Raw genomic sequence first — 17,847 nt, 5'->3', positions numbered from 1 at the left:
CCCACTCTTTTGAGCAGTCTAGCCTGTCACCATCTGCCTTCTGTTTTTGCACTGATCAGATCTGCTGTTGCATCGTTTATCACTGACTGTGTGAGAACTCTCTGATTCATTTTCTTAACACTTGAATGGGCCTTTTCTCTTGCTATGACATATTAGCCTGACTAATTAAGAGCTGAAATGGACTATGTTGTGGAATTACAAAAATCAGAGCATGTGTGATTTTCCCTCTCCAGTTTATAGCAGATAACTACTTGTGCACAAGCATACACCCTTGTTTTTATAGAGATGACTAATTGTTTTTATTTTTGAGGAGACTCAGAAAACAGTTGAGTTCCTCATTGAGTAGTTTAGCTGTTGGGTAAATTCTTTTCTTACCAGAAGAGAGCAAAAATGTGTATCAATGCAGGTGGGAGGCCAATGGGACAAAGGCAACTGGGAAGGGAAGGTCGCATGAGATACTCTTCCATTTCAAAGTATTTCCATGCCCCATTTTGTTCCTTGCAACATGCAGAGTGTCGAAGAAGAAAAAAGCCTCATCTCTTTCTGCTGCTTTCCTTTCGTCTACAATGTATCAAGCAAAAGGGAAATACTTTATTATGGGTCCTATGTGGTACAAGAGGTAAAGAATCATCATCATCATCATCATTACTATTATTACTATTATTATTATTATTATTATTATTGCTTGTTGGAGAGTTGGTGGGGTTTCTTTTGTTTGCAGTCCAGTGCAAAAGAATTGGGGACCTGACAGGGGAGCGGAACTGTGTCAGTCTGTGAAAAGACTGGTCAGGCATTTGCTCTGGGGGGTGTAGCTGTCCTAACTGCCAGGAACCACGCTGAGCCAAGGACTTGTCTCTAGTGATTTATTGCAAGTACATAACAGGAATCCTAACAAACTGAAGAAGCGTGGGAAAAACCCAGACATATAAACCCCAAATGTTAAGGCGGTCCCAATCTGTGTCTCTTTGAATGGCTGCCCAATTCCTCAGTGCTACGCATGCGCTTAACAGTCTGGATGGGAGCCCCCTGCTTGCCATCCTTACTCATGACAGTAGCCTTTGTTTAGAGCAGTGTTTTTCAACCTTGGCCACTTGAAGACGTGTGGACTTCAATTCCCAGAATTCCCCAGCCAGCCTACCCCTCCCTTCTCTCACTTTTACTCTCCCAAAAGTAGAGAGGGTCTCTTTGGAGATGCTTTCGCCACCCCTCTTCCTTCAGGCTCAAATTTCTTTTATTGGATTGTTGTCTGGGCTGCAACTCTTCCTTCTGTCTCCTAAGGTCATTCCCACATACCTTTACTGTAGCAAACCCACTGCCTTGCCTCATCTTGCAGCCTGCTTATGTCCTCTTTCTACTCTAAGTAGCAAGCCAACCCCCACGTAATAATAATAATATCTTCCTGCCTTTGTCAACATGTTTTCAGTGTGGTCCTGCCCCCTTTGCCGTGCAGGCCCAAATATACCATTCAGTGACTAATGTGGCCTTCAGGCTGACAAATGTTAGACAGCCTATGTTTCGGGGAAGTCTTTCTGATGACAGGGCAGCTTTCTGATGAGGACAATGCTGCAGGGCTATGTTTTGAAGAAAGGAGGACTCATTCAGAAGGGGGAAAAAAGGTTATGTATGGCACAGAATGTAAAAAATAGCTACCTCCTACTGGGAATTCCCAGCAGAAGAGTTGCAAGGAGGATCATAATTGGTTGCAAGAGTTGTGAGGTGGATCCTACCACTGGTTGGAGAGGATTAGATTGAGTTTTCTCAAAACAAACTGAAAGTGTACATTTCCAGAGGGCACTGCAACTACTCAAAGGAACCATTGTTGAACAAGAAGGCTCATGCAAGGCTTGAAATCCCTGGGGGCCCCAGTCATTTAGGCCCCTTCTGCACATTTGACAGTTTGAGAACTTGTCATGAATGTTGAAAGAACATGGGTGCCCTGTTCACACACTTGCTGCACACTCTGTGCCTAGTCACAAGGAAACTCTGTGCCAGAAAACAAACTAGGGGTTCCCCATTGCTATCCTCTTTAGCCATTCATTATCATTATATATATTTATAAGCAGAACATAAGCTGTGTTCACTCACCCACTTTGTGAGAATGTGGGATTCTAAGGCCATTTTGGAAATTAAGATGATTTTGGGGGCTGATGCTTTGCTTTGCAGTGTGCCAAATTGTCAAATGTGAAAATAATACTTGAAAACGTTAGAAATGGGGAAAGGGAGGGGTATTCTGGTCCCAGAAAAGTGGGCATACTGGTGCCTTTCAGTACCATGTTGGGAATCCTGAACTATTCATCTTATTTCTCAAAGAAAGGAATGCAGATGTGATCTCTGATTTTCTAAAAAGGCAAAAAAGGAAGGAAGGAAGGAAGGAAGGAAGGAAGGAAGGAAGGAAGGAAGGAAGGAAGGAAGGAAGGAAGGAAGGAAGGAAGGAAGGAGAAGGCAAAAAAGAGAAGAGAAGCAGTTGAAAAATGCAGGACCTTCCTACTCAACCCTTTGTCCCGCAGCCTCTCTCCTCTTGTATTTTTGTCTCAGTAGAGATTGTGCATGGTACAAGGTATCTTGGACGTTGGAAGCAATATAAAAATGAATAGAATAAAATAAGTAATATTCTTAAAGGGCCCAATTTGGTTACCGTTTAAGGAAGCTCCAAGCCCGTTTATTTTATTTCATTCCTTACCATCTTCCTCTGCTAGGACTTTGGAATGGGGATCTAAGCAAATGGTTGAATGCTGCTGTGTTATTTTGGGGGGAAATTATACTTAAATATAAACACCACCATCGAAATTGCCTTAAAAGAAGTCTTCCTTTGATTTCCCAACATTTCTTCCATGGTAAATAGTGAAAACAATGTATTGGTTTTTATCTCTTTCCTCTTGGGCTTCTCCAGCACTTAAAAATACAAGCTACTCTGGATTTGCTCTACAAGCAAACCACTGAACGTCCAGACCTACCTACCTTTCTTCTGAAAGTGCGACGCCACCATCTCATTGAAGACACGTGGCACAAACTGGATAAAGCAGAAGACATTTTCCTGAAAAAGCAACTGCTGGTAAGCTGCCTATGGTCTGCTGTTACAAGGTTACCTGAGCTTTGAATTTCAGAACTCATTGGCATAGCCTTAAAAATTGGGACTGCATTTTTTAAAATATATCCTTATGTGTTTCCTTACTATTTATTTATTTCTCTAACAATTATATTTTGCCTTTATTCTAAGAAGCTAGAGGTAAAGTACAGGGTGAAGGTCACCCCTGATTTTTCTGCACCTAACAGCAGTCCTCTGGAATAGCTTGGCCGAGTGATTGTGCCTGGTCCAAAAACACCCAATGGCTTCCGTAGTTGAATGGGGGCATGGAACCTGAGTTTTGGATTGCCAATCCAACACTACACCACCTTAGTTTTCTTACACACAGGGGACATTTATTTCTGAATTCCGTGAGGCTTATTTCTGAAATGATCTATCTAGCAGGATTGGAAAAATCTTTTGGCTGAGAGCCCCTAAATCTTTAGGTAACATCTCAGAGGCGTAGGACTAATATAAATTAAATTTGATTTATTATTTAACTTAGATTAATTGTAATTACACTAGGGCTGTGTAAACTTCAAAAACAATGTGGAAGAAATGCTTTGGACCTTCTGCAAATTCAGAGCTTCTCTGTTATTCATTAAAGGACCCAACATTTTTCAGTTTTCTGTGTCTACCTGCTAGTGTTTTAAGCTGTCAGTTCATTGATGCAATTCATAAAACTGCCACTTTTTTTTTCAAACTTTGCAGAAGCTTGAGCTGCCTGTGCACTCTGCAAGTCTGTTCAGAAACCCTGGGGAACCTGCAAAGCAGATTTTGAAGCAGGATGGGGGGGATCATGGTAGAGGACTGTTCTATTATTGGAAGCAGCTTCATGCAAAAATTTGAGATCTGCTTTCAATACTTTTTATATTGATTACAATTCTTAATTTTATTAAGAATTATAAATGAAAAAAAAAAAAACCAATACAAGCCACAAAAATTCGAACAGAAAAATACAAAAGAAAAGAAAAAAAGTGTGAAAAAGAGAAAAAAGGGGAAAAGGGGGAAGAATAGAAAAAAGAAAGAAGTAACTTTCTGCTTCATCCCAGCAAGTAAAGACAATCTTAATAGCTTATCACTATCTCTAAATACAACATAATCTCTCTTCACCCCATATATCAACTATTGAATTAAAAACAAAAACAAAATCCAAATGGTCCATCAGTCATTTCTTTGTCAGCAAAAATCCAGTAAGGGCAACCAGATGTAACTATTCTTCTCCTTTAGCCCTGATCAAGTAAGCCAATCTTGTATTCCTTCCCTGGGCTTTTAAAAATATCTTTTAACCCCTTCAAAAAGAGACTTAGAGCTAGTTTTCTGTTCATCAGTGTTTCAGCCAAAAACCCTTCAGAATTTTAGCAGATTTCTTTTGTATATCCGATAAGTAAACTTTGTCCTTTTGTTTGTCACTTCTAATAAACTCCTTCAAAACCTTAACAGAGCTCTTTTGTATATCCAGTAAGTAAGTAAGTAAGTAAGTAAGTAAGTAAGTAAGTAAGTAAGTAAGTAAGTAAGTAAGTAAATCTCTCTCTCTCTCTCTCTCTCTCTCTCTCTCTCCAAGTTAGTTTCCTGGTTCAATATTTGTACATCTCCTTTTGGAAGTAAGTCATCCACCGGTTCCATTTATGTGCCCATGTTGTTTATTCGTTTAGTCACTTCCGACTCTTCGTGACTTCATGGACCAGCCCACGCCAGAGCTTCCTGTCGGTCGTCAACACCCATATGTGCCCATATCTTTCTCCATATCTTTCTCATTACTTGCTACATTTAAGTCCCCCTTCAAAGTAATTTCAAAATCATATGTTGCAACTTGTTCTTGTTCTGCAATTTCATGACAACATGCTCTGTCAATCTTGTCAAGAAATTTATCTTGTCAAAAGGCTTGGTGGACAAATCTTCCCAAATCTGTATTATAGATTTCTGCTCCCTTTTCTTTATCCTCTAGCTCCCTCTAGTGTCCAACCTTCAAGGTCCCCTTATCATGAAAAAACTCAAAACAATCACCATTTTTCCCATGGGAAAATTTCTTCTGGTTAATCCAAAGCTCTTTGTAGGCATTTAAAATTATACTTCCAAGTCTATCTGAGCTTTTAATCCATTGTTAAACTTTCTAAAGTCCATATTCTAAGCAAGCTTTTAAAAATCTCATTTAAAAGTTCTTTCTCTAAGGATATGGTGACTCACCCAGACTGTAACTTGCCATTCTGAAGGGTCTTAATGATTTTAAGGCAGCAGAAAAAAAATCCAAAGTGATTAAGAAGTGAGGCTCCATCGAGTTTATTGTCCTTTAAAAGGCTGCATTAACCTGAGCAAAGATGGTTCTTCCCTCCATGCCCAGCCACTCGACCCGTAGGCAAACTGCAAAATGACGATTCCTGCAGTTTGCTCACGAGGAGCAGCTGTGCAGAGTCACACAGGCTATCTCAAAGATCTCTCCTTAATCCAGAGAGCATTTCAGCAGCCAGGATCCTGCATCCTGTGCCAATCTCCATCGTAACGCCGTACCGCTACAAAAAGGGATGTTCAGCTCACCATGGCTCTCAACCAGTTTTGCTTTCAATCATATTTGTATTGATACACAAATGAGATTGCAGGATTAAGGCTAGCACAATTGCTAACCTCTGCTTGAGGGCTTCTATGGAGACTGATTCCTCAGTTGTTTTCTCTCTGTGAGGTCAATACAAATGCCTTGAACTACTTTTTCTTTTCTCTTTCCTTCCTTATTTTGGCAGATTCAGTTTGAAGGTGAAATGGATGGTTATGAAGATAAGGGTATCCTGTTGGAATTCTTTTCACAAGTGTTTAAGGAGGTGGTGCGGCCAGACTATGGGATGTTTATGTATTGTGAAGACAATTCCCCAGCATGGTTCCCTCCCAAGGTAAGCTTGTCAGACCTGATTCCGGTTCAAATGGACTCACAATTCATCAAGATGCTACCTTTCCACTCCCCTATCGACCCAATTTTGGGGATGCTGGATCTTAATGGGGAAAAATATATGCAAGTTTGATTTGTGAAGTTCTATGCATGGTCTTTTGTGCAAAAAAAAAAAAGTTTGAAAAACTTCAAAACATGCTAACTGGGAGATTATGAGGATTTGTAGTCCCAACACCTCTTGAGGCCCCAAGGTGTGGGAAAGATGCCTCAAGGCACTACAAAAATTGGGTTGAATGAATGGTAGCATTTAACCACTCAGCAGTATGCACTTTGAGAAAGAACACTAATTTGAAGTAGGTTTTCTCCTGATGTGTAGCAGGAAATTATAAGAGGTCTGGCAGGAAGAGATAAGACCTTTCATAAGGTCACTATTTCTCCACTGCTATTAGCTGCAAAAAAATAGGTATTCATTTCTAGGTGCAGGGAACAGTAAGCAGACTCTAGTAGAGTATGATAGTGCAGCTGAAGAAGCTGGTGGTTCATACTGTATGTGGTCTAATGCTACTCTTCATTTTACTAAGATATTTATCCCATTGTAGAAGCTTGTGTCCCTTTAAATATTGCAGAAGTACTGTTATCTGTATAACAGCCTTGTGTGGCACAGAGTGGTAGGTGGCAGTTTTGCAACCAAAACTCCCCCCACAACCCAAGTTTGATCCCAGCAGAAGCTGGATTCTCGGGTAGCCGGCTCAGGTCGACTCAGCCTTCCATCCTTCCGAGGTCGGTAAAATGAGTACCCAGCTTCCTGGGGAAGGTGACGACTGGGGAAGGCAATGGCAAACCACCCTACTCTATAGTCTGCCAAGAAAAGGTCGCAAAAGTGGCATCCCCCAAAGGGTCAAACATGACTCAGTGCTTGCACAGGGGACCTTTCACCTTCACTGTTATCTGTATTCCTTCCCATTGACTGTACTTGTCGAAGTTGTAGTGATGTTCTGCTGGTGTAATCTTGTGTTCTTGCAGCCTTCTGTGGAGAAGAATAAATATTTCCTTTTGGGTATTCTCTGTGGACTCTCCATAGCCAACAGAGTCACAGCCTACATACCTTTCCCACTTGCTGTCTTTAAAAAGCTGCTTAGCAAGAGACCAACTCTCAGTGATGTGAAAGAACTAAGCCCTGTCCTAGGAAAGTAAGTGAATTCAGTTCTATCAATTTACTAGGGTCATTGAATCTCTTAACTGATTTTGTCCAGTTGTTGCATTCACCCTATTTGATTGGCAATGTTTTAATATATGCTAAAAAAACTTTATCTAATACTTCATTTTCTATTTTCTTTCGTTATCAAGAAGTTTGCAGGCAGTTCTTGATTATGAACATGATGATCTTGAAGACATTTTTCAGCTGTGTTATTCTGTGAGTATCTGCCAGGTCCCAGAATTCCTTTATGATGCCTCTTCAAATGTTTAATAAGCTGGAATAGAGGCTAAAAATGGAAGAAACCCAGGGGCAGTAAAATCAGTTAAAAGATGGGAAAAGCTTTTTCTTGCTGTAAGTGAACAAATAAGTTGAATAAATAGGTGGGCGATGCTAGAGAGATCATTCTGAAGACTTATTGCCAATATTTGGAAAAAAAGATCTGATGTTAATTACCTTGTCTTGAGAAGAAGGGAGTCCTCCAGGGCTGTGGTCAAAAATATCAAGCTGGTACCCATGATAGTGCAATCAAAGCTCAGCCTTTTTTTTATGTGCATCATACTTTTTTGACTACATCAAGCAGACACCCTTGGGTCCTCCATAGAAGAGCCACCAAAGGCTGAAACTTGATTCACACAACACACGAAGTCATACGGTGATTTGTTTATTGTTGGTATGCTGGGTGACTCATGGCAACTCAAGGGCAACTAACAACAACAACAACATGCTGTGTGAATCCAGCCATTATGGTTCACAAACTGTAGTATAAAGTTTAATTGTTGTATGAGCCTTCCCAGTTATTTAGTAAACTACAGTTAAACAAACCATGGATTGAGACCATATATGAACCAGCCAAAGAATTATTCAGAGTTGCTTCATTAGCTGAAACTATTGATGCCAGCTATCCTGTAAATAGAAAGTCTTGATACTGTTCAGTACTAAGACAGCACTATTAAATTAATTTTAGTTTTTAACAGTTTTCCCTAAAATGCATCAACTTTATTTTTCAGATTCCCTGGGACAACATGGATGTAGACTTAATTACAAATGGCATTTTGACAGCTGTAAACAATTCCAATAAGTACGTTATCAATGACTCCTAAAATGATCTCCCCAAACATGCTATGATACCACTCAGATTATCCCCAGCCACCATGACCAGTGATGGTAAAAGTGATGGGGAAACATAGTTCAATACATCATGTTGAATGTAGGAATTGGAATATGTATATTTGTGTTTGTGTATACGTGTATATACATGTATATGTGTATGTGTGTGTGTGTATGTGTGTATATGAATGAATGAATGAATGAATTGGAATAGGAATAGGAATAGGAATCCACCATGTAGGAATCAAATAAGTTCTTAAACTTTCAGCTATCGATATCCCCAAACTTCTTGAATTTCTATGGGATTCTTCTTTTCTTCAAATCTAAACTACCAGGTAGTCCTTGAGTTATGACCACTCATTCAGCAACTGTTCAAACTTACAACAGCACTGAACAAAGGGGACTTAGGACACGAAGTTGTGGCTGTTGCATCATCCCCATGGTCACGTGACCGTGATCCGGGCACCTGGCTCGTGATTATGATGTCACAGGGAGCTGTGGTCACTCAATCGCTATTTGCAACCTTCCCTGCCGACTTCCCACAAGCACAGTCAATGGGAAGCCAGCAGCGAAGATCTCAAGTTGCTCCCATAAGTCACTCCCATCACTTTTTCTCCCCAGCACCTGCCTGCACCCCTCACCGCCCCACCGATGCTCCCCTGCACCCACCTGAAGCTCTCGCCAGCCTGCCTGCGGCACCCCCACCCACCCTTCCGTGGCACCCCCCCATGCTCCTTACCTGGCACTCTTCCCGCTTAACAACCCGTGAGGTGCTGGGGTTCCTAGAGCAACTGGGACTGCCAGGATTGCCATCACTAAGTGATGCAGTCATGTGATGTTGCGCTTTACGACTGCATTGCTTAGCGATGGCAATCCCAGTCCCAGTTGCCACAGTAACCCAAAGACTACCTATATGGTGAGAGTTCAGGAAAGGAGGGAAATGGAGGGGGAAAGGGGAAACTTACTTAACAAAAATGCAACAAGTCCAACCCTTATTTTTTTTATCCTTTTACAGGTAGTGCTCGACTTAGGACCATTTGTTTAATGACTGTTCAAAGTTACGATGGTGCTAAAAAAAGTGGCTTATGACTGGCCCTCACAGTTATGACCACTGCAGTGTCCCCCAGTCATGTGATCAAAATTCAGGCACTTGGCAACCTGCATGTATTTACAATGGTTGCAGCATCCTGTGGTCACATGATTGCCATTTGCAACCTTCCCAGGGGGCTTCTAACAAGCATTGTCAGTGGGGGAAGTCAGATTCACGTAATGACCACATGATTCACTTAATGATTGCGGCAAAAAAGTAAATTCAGGCATGACTGACTTAATGACTACATCGCTTGTCAACGGAAGTTTCAGTCCCAATTATGGACATAAGTCAAGGACTACCTGTAGAATTTCAATCTTGTTCTCTTTTAAAGGCCTAAATGTTTTTTTTAATAAGAACTTTATTAATTTCAAACTATAGTTAAAATACAAAATATAGAGTATAGAAAAGCTAGAATACAGAAATAAAGAAAAAACTATAAAAGTGTAAAGTAGACAGAAAATAGAAACAGAAGGTGACTTCCGACTTTCTCCCATTCAGATATAAGTAAATTTGCAAATATAATCTCATTGGTTAAACCTTAGTAACATTATTTCTATCAAAACGAACCATTTAATTACGAAAACCCAAAATCAAAGCTTCATTTTTTTCTGACACAAGCAAGTTATCTAAAAGTGGTTTAAAGGCCTAAATGTTGAGTAATGGATACATTTTGCATTGTGGTACAAACCAAATACCTCAAAAGACTAATCTTTAGTCCCAACTAATTCTTGTAAATATCTAGTAAAAGAGCTCGTGAATATTTGTTACATTAACAAATAAATGTAAGCGGATAGTTTTACAGTTATGTGTATGTCAACAGAATTTCGCCAAAAGAGACCTGTTTTTGAATGCTGATAAGTTTATTAAAATGCCAACTTCTATTTAAGAAGAAACTTGATTTCTTGGAAAAAAAAAACAGACTTAATGCTGTTTTATGGGAGCAAATTACCTAGTTCTGTTTTTTAAAGGAAAGACTTCGTTGACAAATACATGGATTACATATTCAACAGATCGGTGGATGACATTTTCAGAGAGTTCAAGAGAGGATTTTACAAAGTCCTTGATGAACAGCTAGTTGGCATCTTTGAGCCTGAACAACTGATGGAAGTGGCAATTGGAAATGCCAATTATGACTGGGATTTGTATGAAGAGGTAAGTAGATGGAGGGATGTATTTTACAGTAAGGACCTGCACGAGCGGGATCATGATCGGAGGGATGGGACTCTTGCAGCTGGCCAGGGCACAATTTCCCATTGGCATGGGTGGCATCTGGTAAATGGAATTAATTTTTCTCCATCACAACTCTACTCAACTCTCCTAGCTTATCAAAATAGGTGAACCATAGAATTGCACGGATGGAATTTAGGAATTTGGACACGGCTGCAGACAAAGTTTCTAAAGGCTCTATATGGTCTGTGGGTATCCCAGTTTTTTTATTCTTACTGCTTCTGTTGTTGACCTTTTCCCATTGTCTGATTTACTATTCTTGCACCGAAGAATGCTGCGTACTCTGGCACATACAGCGCAACGCACCCAACCATAAAGATGTTCTGGGAGGTTTTTCATGAGCTGACTTTGGAGGATAAAAAGGGTTTTCTTTGTAAGTATCTATATGCGACTAACTCATCACTCTTCAAAAGATCTTGAAGGTGAACCTCTTGTCTGTGTTGTGAACTGTTATGAACCTCAGCAGAAGGCATTCATAATCCTCCAAAAGCTTTTCCTAATACGGATAGACAAGGAATTGAAAAGATGGTCAAGAAGCAACTCTATAATGTAGGGCTGGATTGAGAATCACCACCATAATGGTCCCAGCAGGATAACAGATGTTTTATTTTATCATTTTAGAGGCAGTATTATCCTGATCTGAAGAATCTCATATTTTTAGAACTGTCTAGGTTCTACCTCACGTTCCGTATTCAACTGCTTATTTCCCACATTTCTAGTATTTGTTGTAGGAAGTGACCGGATCCCCGTGACAGGAATGAAATCCTGGAAGATAATTCACCCACATGACTCGCCCTCAGAGGATCTTATCCCCGAGGCCCAGATCTGTTTTCATATCTTATTGCTGCCAACTTATTCAACAAAACAAAAACTGAAGGAGAAGCTTCTATGTGCTATCCACAACAACCAGGGCTTTGGCAGAGGGAGGAGACTACACTGAAACAGGAACTTAGAGATGCCACCTTTGGAGCTGTATCCTTCTCTTGACCTCAGATGTGAGGACAGATTGTCCCAAGGGATTTTGGTCAGATGACTGTTCAGTGATTTTCTGCATTAAAGATGTAATATTTAGAAATAAAGTAGTTATAGACAATATAAAATCAAATATATAGTACTTCGAAAATACACAGTTTTGACTGAAATGTAATTAGATTGAGTTAATACGTTCTTTTTAAATATACATATTTTATTAATCTGGTTATTTCTGAAAATCCTCCTAGATGATCTTATTCCTACTAATTTACTGGATTTTATTATTTTTTAACTGTCATGGTGGCCAGGGATTGATTCAATCCTGACACAAGGTAATTATTCTCCGACATCTTGGATACTGATGGATATTGAAGTGAAAAGTTAGCATCTTACTGAGAGTACCCAGTTGCTACCTTGCAGTTAAGATCATGGAAAAAAATGACTAAGTTTTGGGAGAAAGTAGTGGATCATATAAACGCGACTGTGCAACAAAAGTAAAAATTTCAAAGGACAATATTCTCTTGAATTACATACCTAGTACATGGAATTTGACAATTGCCCTTATTATGGCCAAAAGACTGATATTGCAACATTGGAAAGACAAATGTAACTGCAAGGACCGATTGTAACTACCATTCCTTCAGTGCCATCTTAACTTCGGTAACTGAACAAATGGTGGTTAAGTGAGGAATACCTCTACTGATGGTACCAAATCCCAAACCATGGGATGACCTAACTCAGCATTTCATGTAGATGTTGAAAAGAAGGGGGGAGAGAACCCTGTAGCACCCCACAAAGGAGAGGCTAGGGTGGCAAGTTGAAATCCCCAAGCACCAAGAGTCCCCAAGAGCAATGGAATTCAGCAGCTCAGGTAGGAATGTCACTGGGCAGCAAGGAAGGGGGTACACCACAACAATCCCAACTGTTCCCTTAAGCCCAATGTCAGATTCCCCGGATCAAAGGATTCGCAGAAGCCCTTATCGGGGCATCTGCCATCGTTTCGTTCTCAATGGGTGTAGACTCTGTGTCGCCAGATGGGAGGGGGTGCGAGGTTGGAGTGTGAAGTGGATTATTATGGCTATGGAAGACATCAAGGACAATGACTTGAGATACACCAGAAACACCGCCTGGAGGGGAGGGGGGGTGACTTTTGTTTGAAACTTAATAAAATTCTTATAAAATCAAGACTCATTTGAGACAAGAGCAATTCCACATAGCAGCCTTAAATTGTTGGCCTTCCATGTTGCTCCTAGCTAATCCTATAGCTGACTTAATAAATTCCAGTCTGGATTTCAGTGCTCTGGCAACAGATGCTCAGTCTGGACTATGGTCACCACCACTGGTTATTTCCCAGTTTTTTGCCCCTCCCATTTGTGCAAGGAAGGCAAGCTTTGATGCTTGGCCCCTGCATGAGTGGGTCTACTAGTGCCACTTGGGGATTTTTCCCACCTCACCTCAGGTAGTCGTTTAACGACTGCAATTGGGACCAGAATTTCAGTTGCTAAGCAAAGTGGTCATTAAGTGAATCTGACTCAGATTTACCACCTTTTTTGCAGTGGTGGTGAAGTGAACCACCATGGGCGTTAAGCAAGCCACGTGGTCATTAAGCAAATGACATGATTCCCCACTGATTTTGCTTGCCAGCAGCAGGCCAAGAAGGTAAAAAATGGTGATCATGTGACCATGGGATGCTGCAATGGTTATAAATGCGAACCGGTTGCCAAGCACCCAAATCATCACATGACCATGGGGACGCTACATCAGTCGTAAGTGTTAAGAACTGGTCATAACTCATTTTTTTCAGCACCATCCTAAGTCTGAACTGTCACTAAGCAAATGATTGTTAAGTGAAGACTACCTGTAGTCCCCATCCTTTAATTTTGCTTTCTCAGATTTTTGTATACATGGATTTATTCGTTTATTTAATAAATGTATTCACCGCCCATCTCTCCCCAATGGGGGACTCTGGACGGCTTACAATAAAACAAGATTAAAATATAAAACCATTACAATTACAAAATACAATAAAAATATAAATATAATAAAATCTACATGGCAAAGAGATCTTAATCAGAGCTTCAGTGTGATAGGTCCCTCCGGATCACTTCATGGCACTAGCCATCCCCAGGTGTAATTATTTGCCCTCCCATTCCAAGCCTGCCTACAAAACCAGGTCTTTAATCTTTTGCGGAAGTCCAGGAGCAAGGGGGCTTGTCTCACCTCTGGGGGAAGGATGTTCCAAAGGGCGGGAGCTACAGCAGAGAAGGCACGCTTCCGAGACCCTGCTAGATGGAATTCCTTTATAGATGGGGCCTGTAACATGCCCTCCCTGCATGACCAGATGGGGCGGGTCAATGTAATAGGGATGAGACGGTCCCTCAGATATCCTGGTTCCATGCCATGTAGGACTTTAAAGGTGATAACCAACACCTTGAATTGGACCCAGAAGCAAACTGGAACCCAGTGCAGCTCACGCAACAAAGGTGTTATGTGTGCAAATCTTGGAGCACCCAAGATTGCCCGCGCGGCCGCATCCTGGACCAGCTGTAGCTTCCAGATATTTTTCAAGGGTAGCCCCATGTAGAGCGCATTACAGTAATCTATATGGGAGATGACCAGGGCATGAGTGACTGTTCGGAGGGCCTCTCGGTCCAGGAAAGAGCGTAACTGGTGCACAACACGAAGTTGCGCAAAGGCCCTCCTGGCCACGACTGCTACCTGCTCTTTGAGCAGGAGTCGTGAGTCCAAGAGGGCCCTCAAGTTATGCACCGGATCTGTCTGGGGCAGTGCGACCCCACCCAGCACTAAAGATGACAAGTTCCTGGGACACGAGGAGCCATTAATCCACAGCCACTCCATCTTACTAGGGTTCAGTTGAAGCCTGTTGTTCCCCATCCAGACCCCCACAGCCCCCAGACACTCGGAAAGGGTGGTCATGGCGTCAGTTACTTCACCCAGGATGGAGATGTACAACTGAGTATCATCAGCATGCTGATGATACCTCATCCCATGGTGATGAATGATCTCACCCAGCGGTTTCATGTAGATGTTAAAAAGGAGAGGGAAGAGTACTGATCCCTGCGGCACCCCACAAAGAAGGGGCCATGGGGCCGATCTCTCCTCCCCTATCAACACCAACTGAGACCAGCCCTGGAGGAAGGAGGTGAACCAGCACAAGACCATGCTGCCCACCCCCAACTCCCTGAGCCGACCCAAAAGGATACCATGGTCAATGGTATCGAAAGCCACTGAGAGGTCAAGAAGAGCCAGGATGGATGCACTGCCTCCATCCCGCTCCTGCCAGAGATCATCCATAAGTGTGACCAATGCCATTTCCATCCCATAACTGGGTCTGAAACCTGACTGAAAGGGGTCTAGATAATCCGTTTCATCCAGGATCCTCTGGAGCTGCAACGCCACCACTTTCTCAACCACCTTCCCCAAAAAGGGGAGGTGGGAGACTGGGCGAAAATTGTCCAGCATGCTGGGGTCCAGTGATGGCTTCTTGAGGAGGGGGTGCACCAGCACCTCCTTGAAGGCTACCGGAAATACCCCCTCTCTCAAGGATGCATTTATCATCGCCTGGACCCAACCACATGTCCCCTCCCGAGCTGCCTTCACCAGCCAGGAGGGGCATGGATCTAATTGGCAAGTGGTGGTGTTTACAGTTCGGAGGATCCTGTCCACTTCCTCGGGCCCAACAGGATCAAGCTGTTCCCAGATAACAGGGTAAGAACATGCCCCGGGTATCTCCCCAGATACTGCCTCACGCTCAGAGTCCAACTTGGAGTGGATCTGAGCGATTTTATCCTGCAGATGCCTGGAAAACTCCTCAGCTCGGCCCTGAAGATGGATCTCTAGGTCCCCTTTCCCCAAAAGGGATCGGGTAATCTTGAACAGGGCCGCCGGGTGGCATTCTGCATATGCAATAAGAGCGGAGAAATACTGGCGTTTCGCCACTCTTACCACCACAAGGTAGGTCTTAATAGCCGCTCTAGCTTGTGTTCAGTCAGATTTGGTCTTTGTCTTCCTCCAGCGGCGCTCCAGATGTCTCTTAATCCTCTTCAGAACCTCAGCTCCTCCGTGAACCACAGGGAGTGTTGGGTTCAATGGGATGAGAGAGGCCGCACAGGGGCGATTCTGTCCAAGGCCCCAGCCGCCTCCCTATTCCAGGCGGCAGCCAGGGCCTCCGCTGGACCGTGCAGCAGATCCCCAGGTATAACCCCCAGCTCCAAAACCCTGCTGGGTCAATTAGTCGCTGGGGGCGGACCAATCAAATAAGTCCTGCCTCCCTGCAGAGGGTGGTGGCATAGGAGAATCTCAGGCTCACCAGGGCGTGATCTGACCATGACAGTGGGGATAGCTGTAACTCTCCCCTCAGATCACGTTGCCACTGCTCCAACAAGAAAACTAAGTCCGGGGTGAGGCCAGTGTCCCGAGTTGGGTCTCGAATGATCTGAATCAGGTCCATGGTTGCCATGGTGGTCATGAACTCCCAAGCTGCCTCCGAGGTCCGTCCCAGGGATGGTAAGTTGAAGTCCCCCAGAACCATAAGCTTGGGGAACTCCACCGCCAACCCCGAGATGGCCTTCAGCAGCTCAGGCAGGGAGGTTGCTACGCAGCAGGGAGGCTGGTACACTAGCAACACCCCCAACTGTTCCCGAGAACCCAACTTGAAAAACAGGGTCTCACACCCAGTCACTTGTGGAGCAAGGCCCCTGAAGGCCACAAGAGATTCCCGGATGACAACAGCCACCCCACCTCCCCTGCCCTGAGATCTCAGCTGGTGCCATACTCGAAACCCGTCTGGGCACATCTCTGAAAGAGGGACACCTCCCTCCGGGCCCAGCCAGGTTTCAGTAATACATGCCAGATCCACCCCCTCGTCTGCGATCAAGTCGCAAATGAGGGGGGCCTTGTAGTTAACAGACCTGGCATTACAAAGCAGCAGCTGTAGATCAGGGCCTCCATGGGTCTGCTGACCAGGGCCTGGGTTTGAGCATGGAGGGCCGGAACACGCCACTGGTAGTAAGCATCGGGGGCATCTTCCCCGTAGATGGCCTGCCCTCCGGCTCCTGTCATAACGTCCCTGGCCCATCACCACCTCGATCCTCTGTCCCGCCCTACAATCCCCTGAAGTTTGTAATCCATTCACCCCCAATCCTGGACTCCAAAGACCCCTGGTTAAAAATAGAGATTCCTCCATCCAAGCATACAATCACTCACCCCCTCATACACTCACTCAATCATAAGGTGGAGGGCCCTTCAAACACATCAGCCCAGGCTCTGGCATTGTCAGGCCCTCACCATCGCCTACCCATTCATTCACTGTGCCCCCCTTGGCTTCTCTCACTAGTTGGGGGGGGCACACAACCACTACTCCTCGCCCCGTCTCTCACTCAGGAGGCGAGTATTCCCATACAGTCCTTCCCAATCAATAACCCGTACTCCCTTTCCATTCTCTCAGACGTGGGAGGGAATACCCCATTCAACTTGGAGGAATCTCGACAGAACTGATAGGCTGTTGATGACTAAAAGAATGGTGGGTGATCCACAATAAGGTCTCAGTTCTTAAAACAAAAATCAACACCCGCAGACCAATTCTTCTATTGGGGAGTCTAGTTCTTCTATAGGTCGCTGGACCCCCACTCAGTCCATTTATCCAGGGGCTGCCCCGATGTTGCTGCTCACCCTGCCTGCTGCGCCGTTGATGTTCACACCGGTTGAGCTGGGCCAATGCCCCGGGAGCAGTTTTTCACAGCCAGGTGGTTCTTTCTATCGGCGACTCACACAAGGTCCGCAGCGCTGCTGGTATTCGCAGCATTCACTGCTCTCCACAATTGCCGCCCCCCCAACTTGTTCAGGGGGCTTCAGCACACTTCCAAGGCGTAGCTCCGGCCACACCTCCAATGCCCACATGATGCCCGTTGCGCCGCGGCTATCCCCCGCATCCAGTCGCCGCCGGGTCCACTGTGCTGCGGGCATCCGTGTCCGCCGGGTCCTGGTGTCGTCGAGGCCCAGTACAGCCCAGCCGGAACTCCCCCTTCATTCAGGGGGCCCCAGCAGTAGCAGCCCCGGTTGCAGTTCCAGCCGTGAACAGTTCCAGCCATTCCAGCCTCCACAATTCTCCGCTCCGCTCCAGCTCCCACTCCGGTCCCAGGTCGTCCCAGCTCTGCACTCCGCGCCCCGCTAGGACCTACCTGCCTCTGCTGTTGCTCCATCCAGGGGGCTCCCCAGTCCCACACCAGCCCATAAGGTAAGGGGTTACGAACATCCTAACCTCAACTGGCGGACCAGCGGGCTGGGGT

General features: G+C 44.1%; 1 protein-coding gene across 1 annotated transcript in view; it reads left to right on the top strand.

Annotated features, from left to right (window-relative positions):
* LOC134502198 (probable E3 ubiquitin-protein ligase HERC6) overlaps positions 1-11,672 on the top strand; it is a 38,334-nt gene extending 26,662 nt beyond the window's left edge. Inside the window, exons 15-23 of the mRNA XM_063310407.1 lie at positions 512-619; positions 2,891-3,052; positions 5,800-5,946; positions 6,966-7,132; positions 7,290-7,356; positions 8,148-8,218; positions 10,309-10,492; positions 10,838-10,940; positions 11,287-11,672. Of these exons, the coding sequence (XP_063166477.1) occupies positions 512-619; positions 2,891-3,052; positions 5,800-5,946; positions 6,966-7,132; positions 7,290-7,356; positions 8,148-8,218; positions 10,309-10,492; positions 10,838-10,940; positions 11,287-11,507 (1,230 nt within the window). The 3' untranslated portion in view covers positions 11,508-11,672. The remainder of the gene's footprint in view (positions 1-511; positions 620-2,890; positions 3,053-5,799; positions 5,947-6,965; positions 7,133-7,289; positions 7,357-8,147; positions 8,219-10,308; positions 10,493-10,837; positions 10,941-11,286) is intronic.
* The last annotated feature ends 6,175 nt before the right edge of the window (positions 11,673-17,847 follow it).

This window comes from Candoia aspera, chromosome 8, assembly GCF_035149785.1.
Source record: "Candoia aspera isolate rCanAsp1 chromosome 8, rCanAsp1.hap2, whole genome shotgun sequence".
Lineage (NCBI taxonomy): Eukaryota > Metazoa > Chordata > Lepidosauria > Squamata > Boidae > Candoia > Candoia aspera.
Note: the sequence above shows the minus strand (reverse complement) of the source record. Positions and strands in the feature narration are given on the sequence as shown.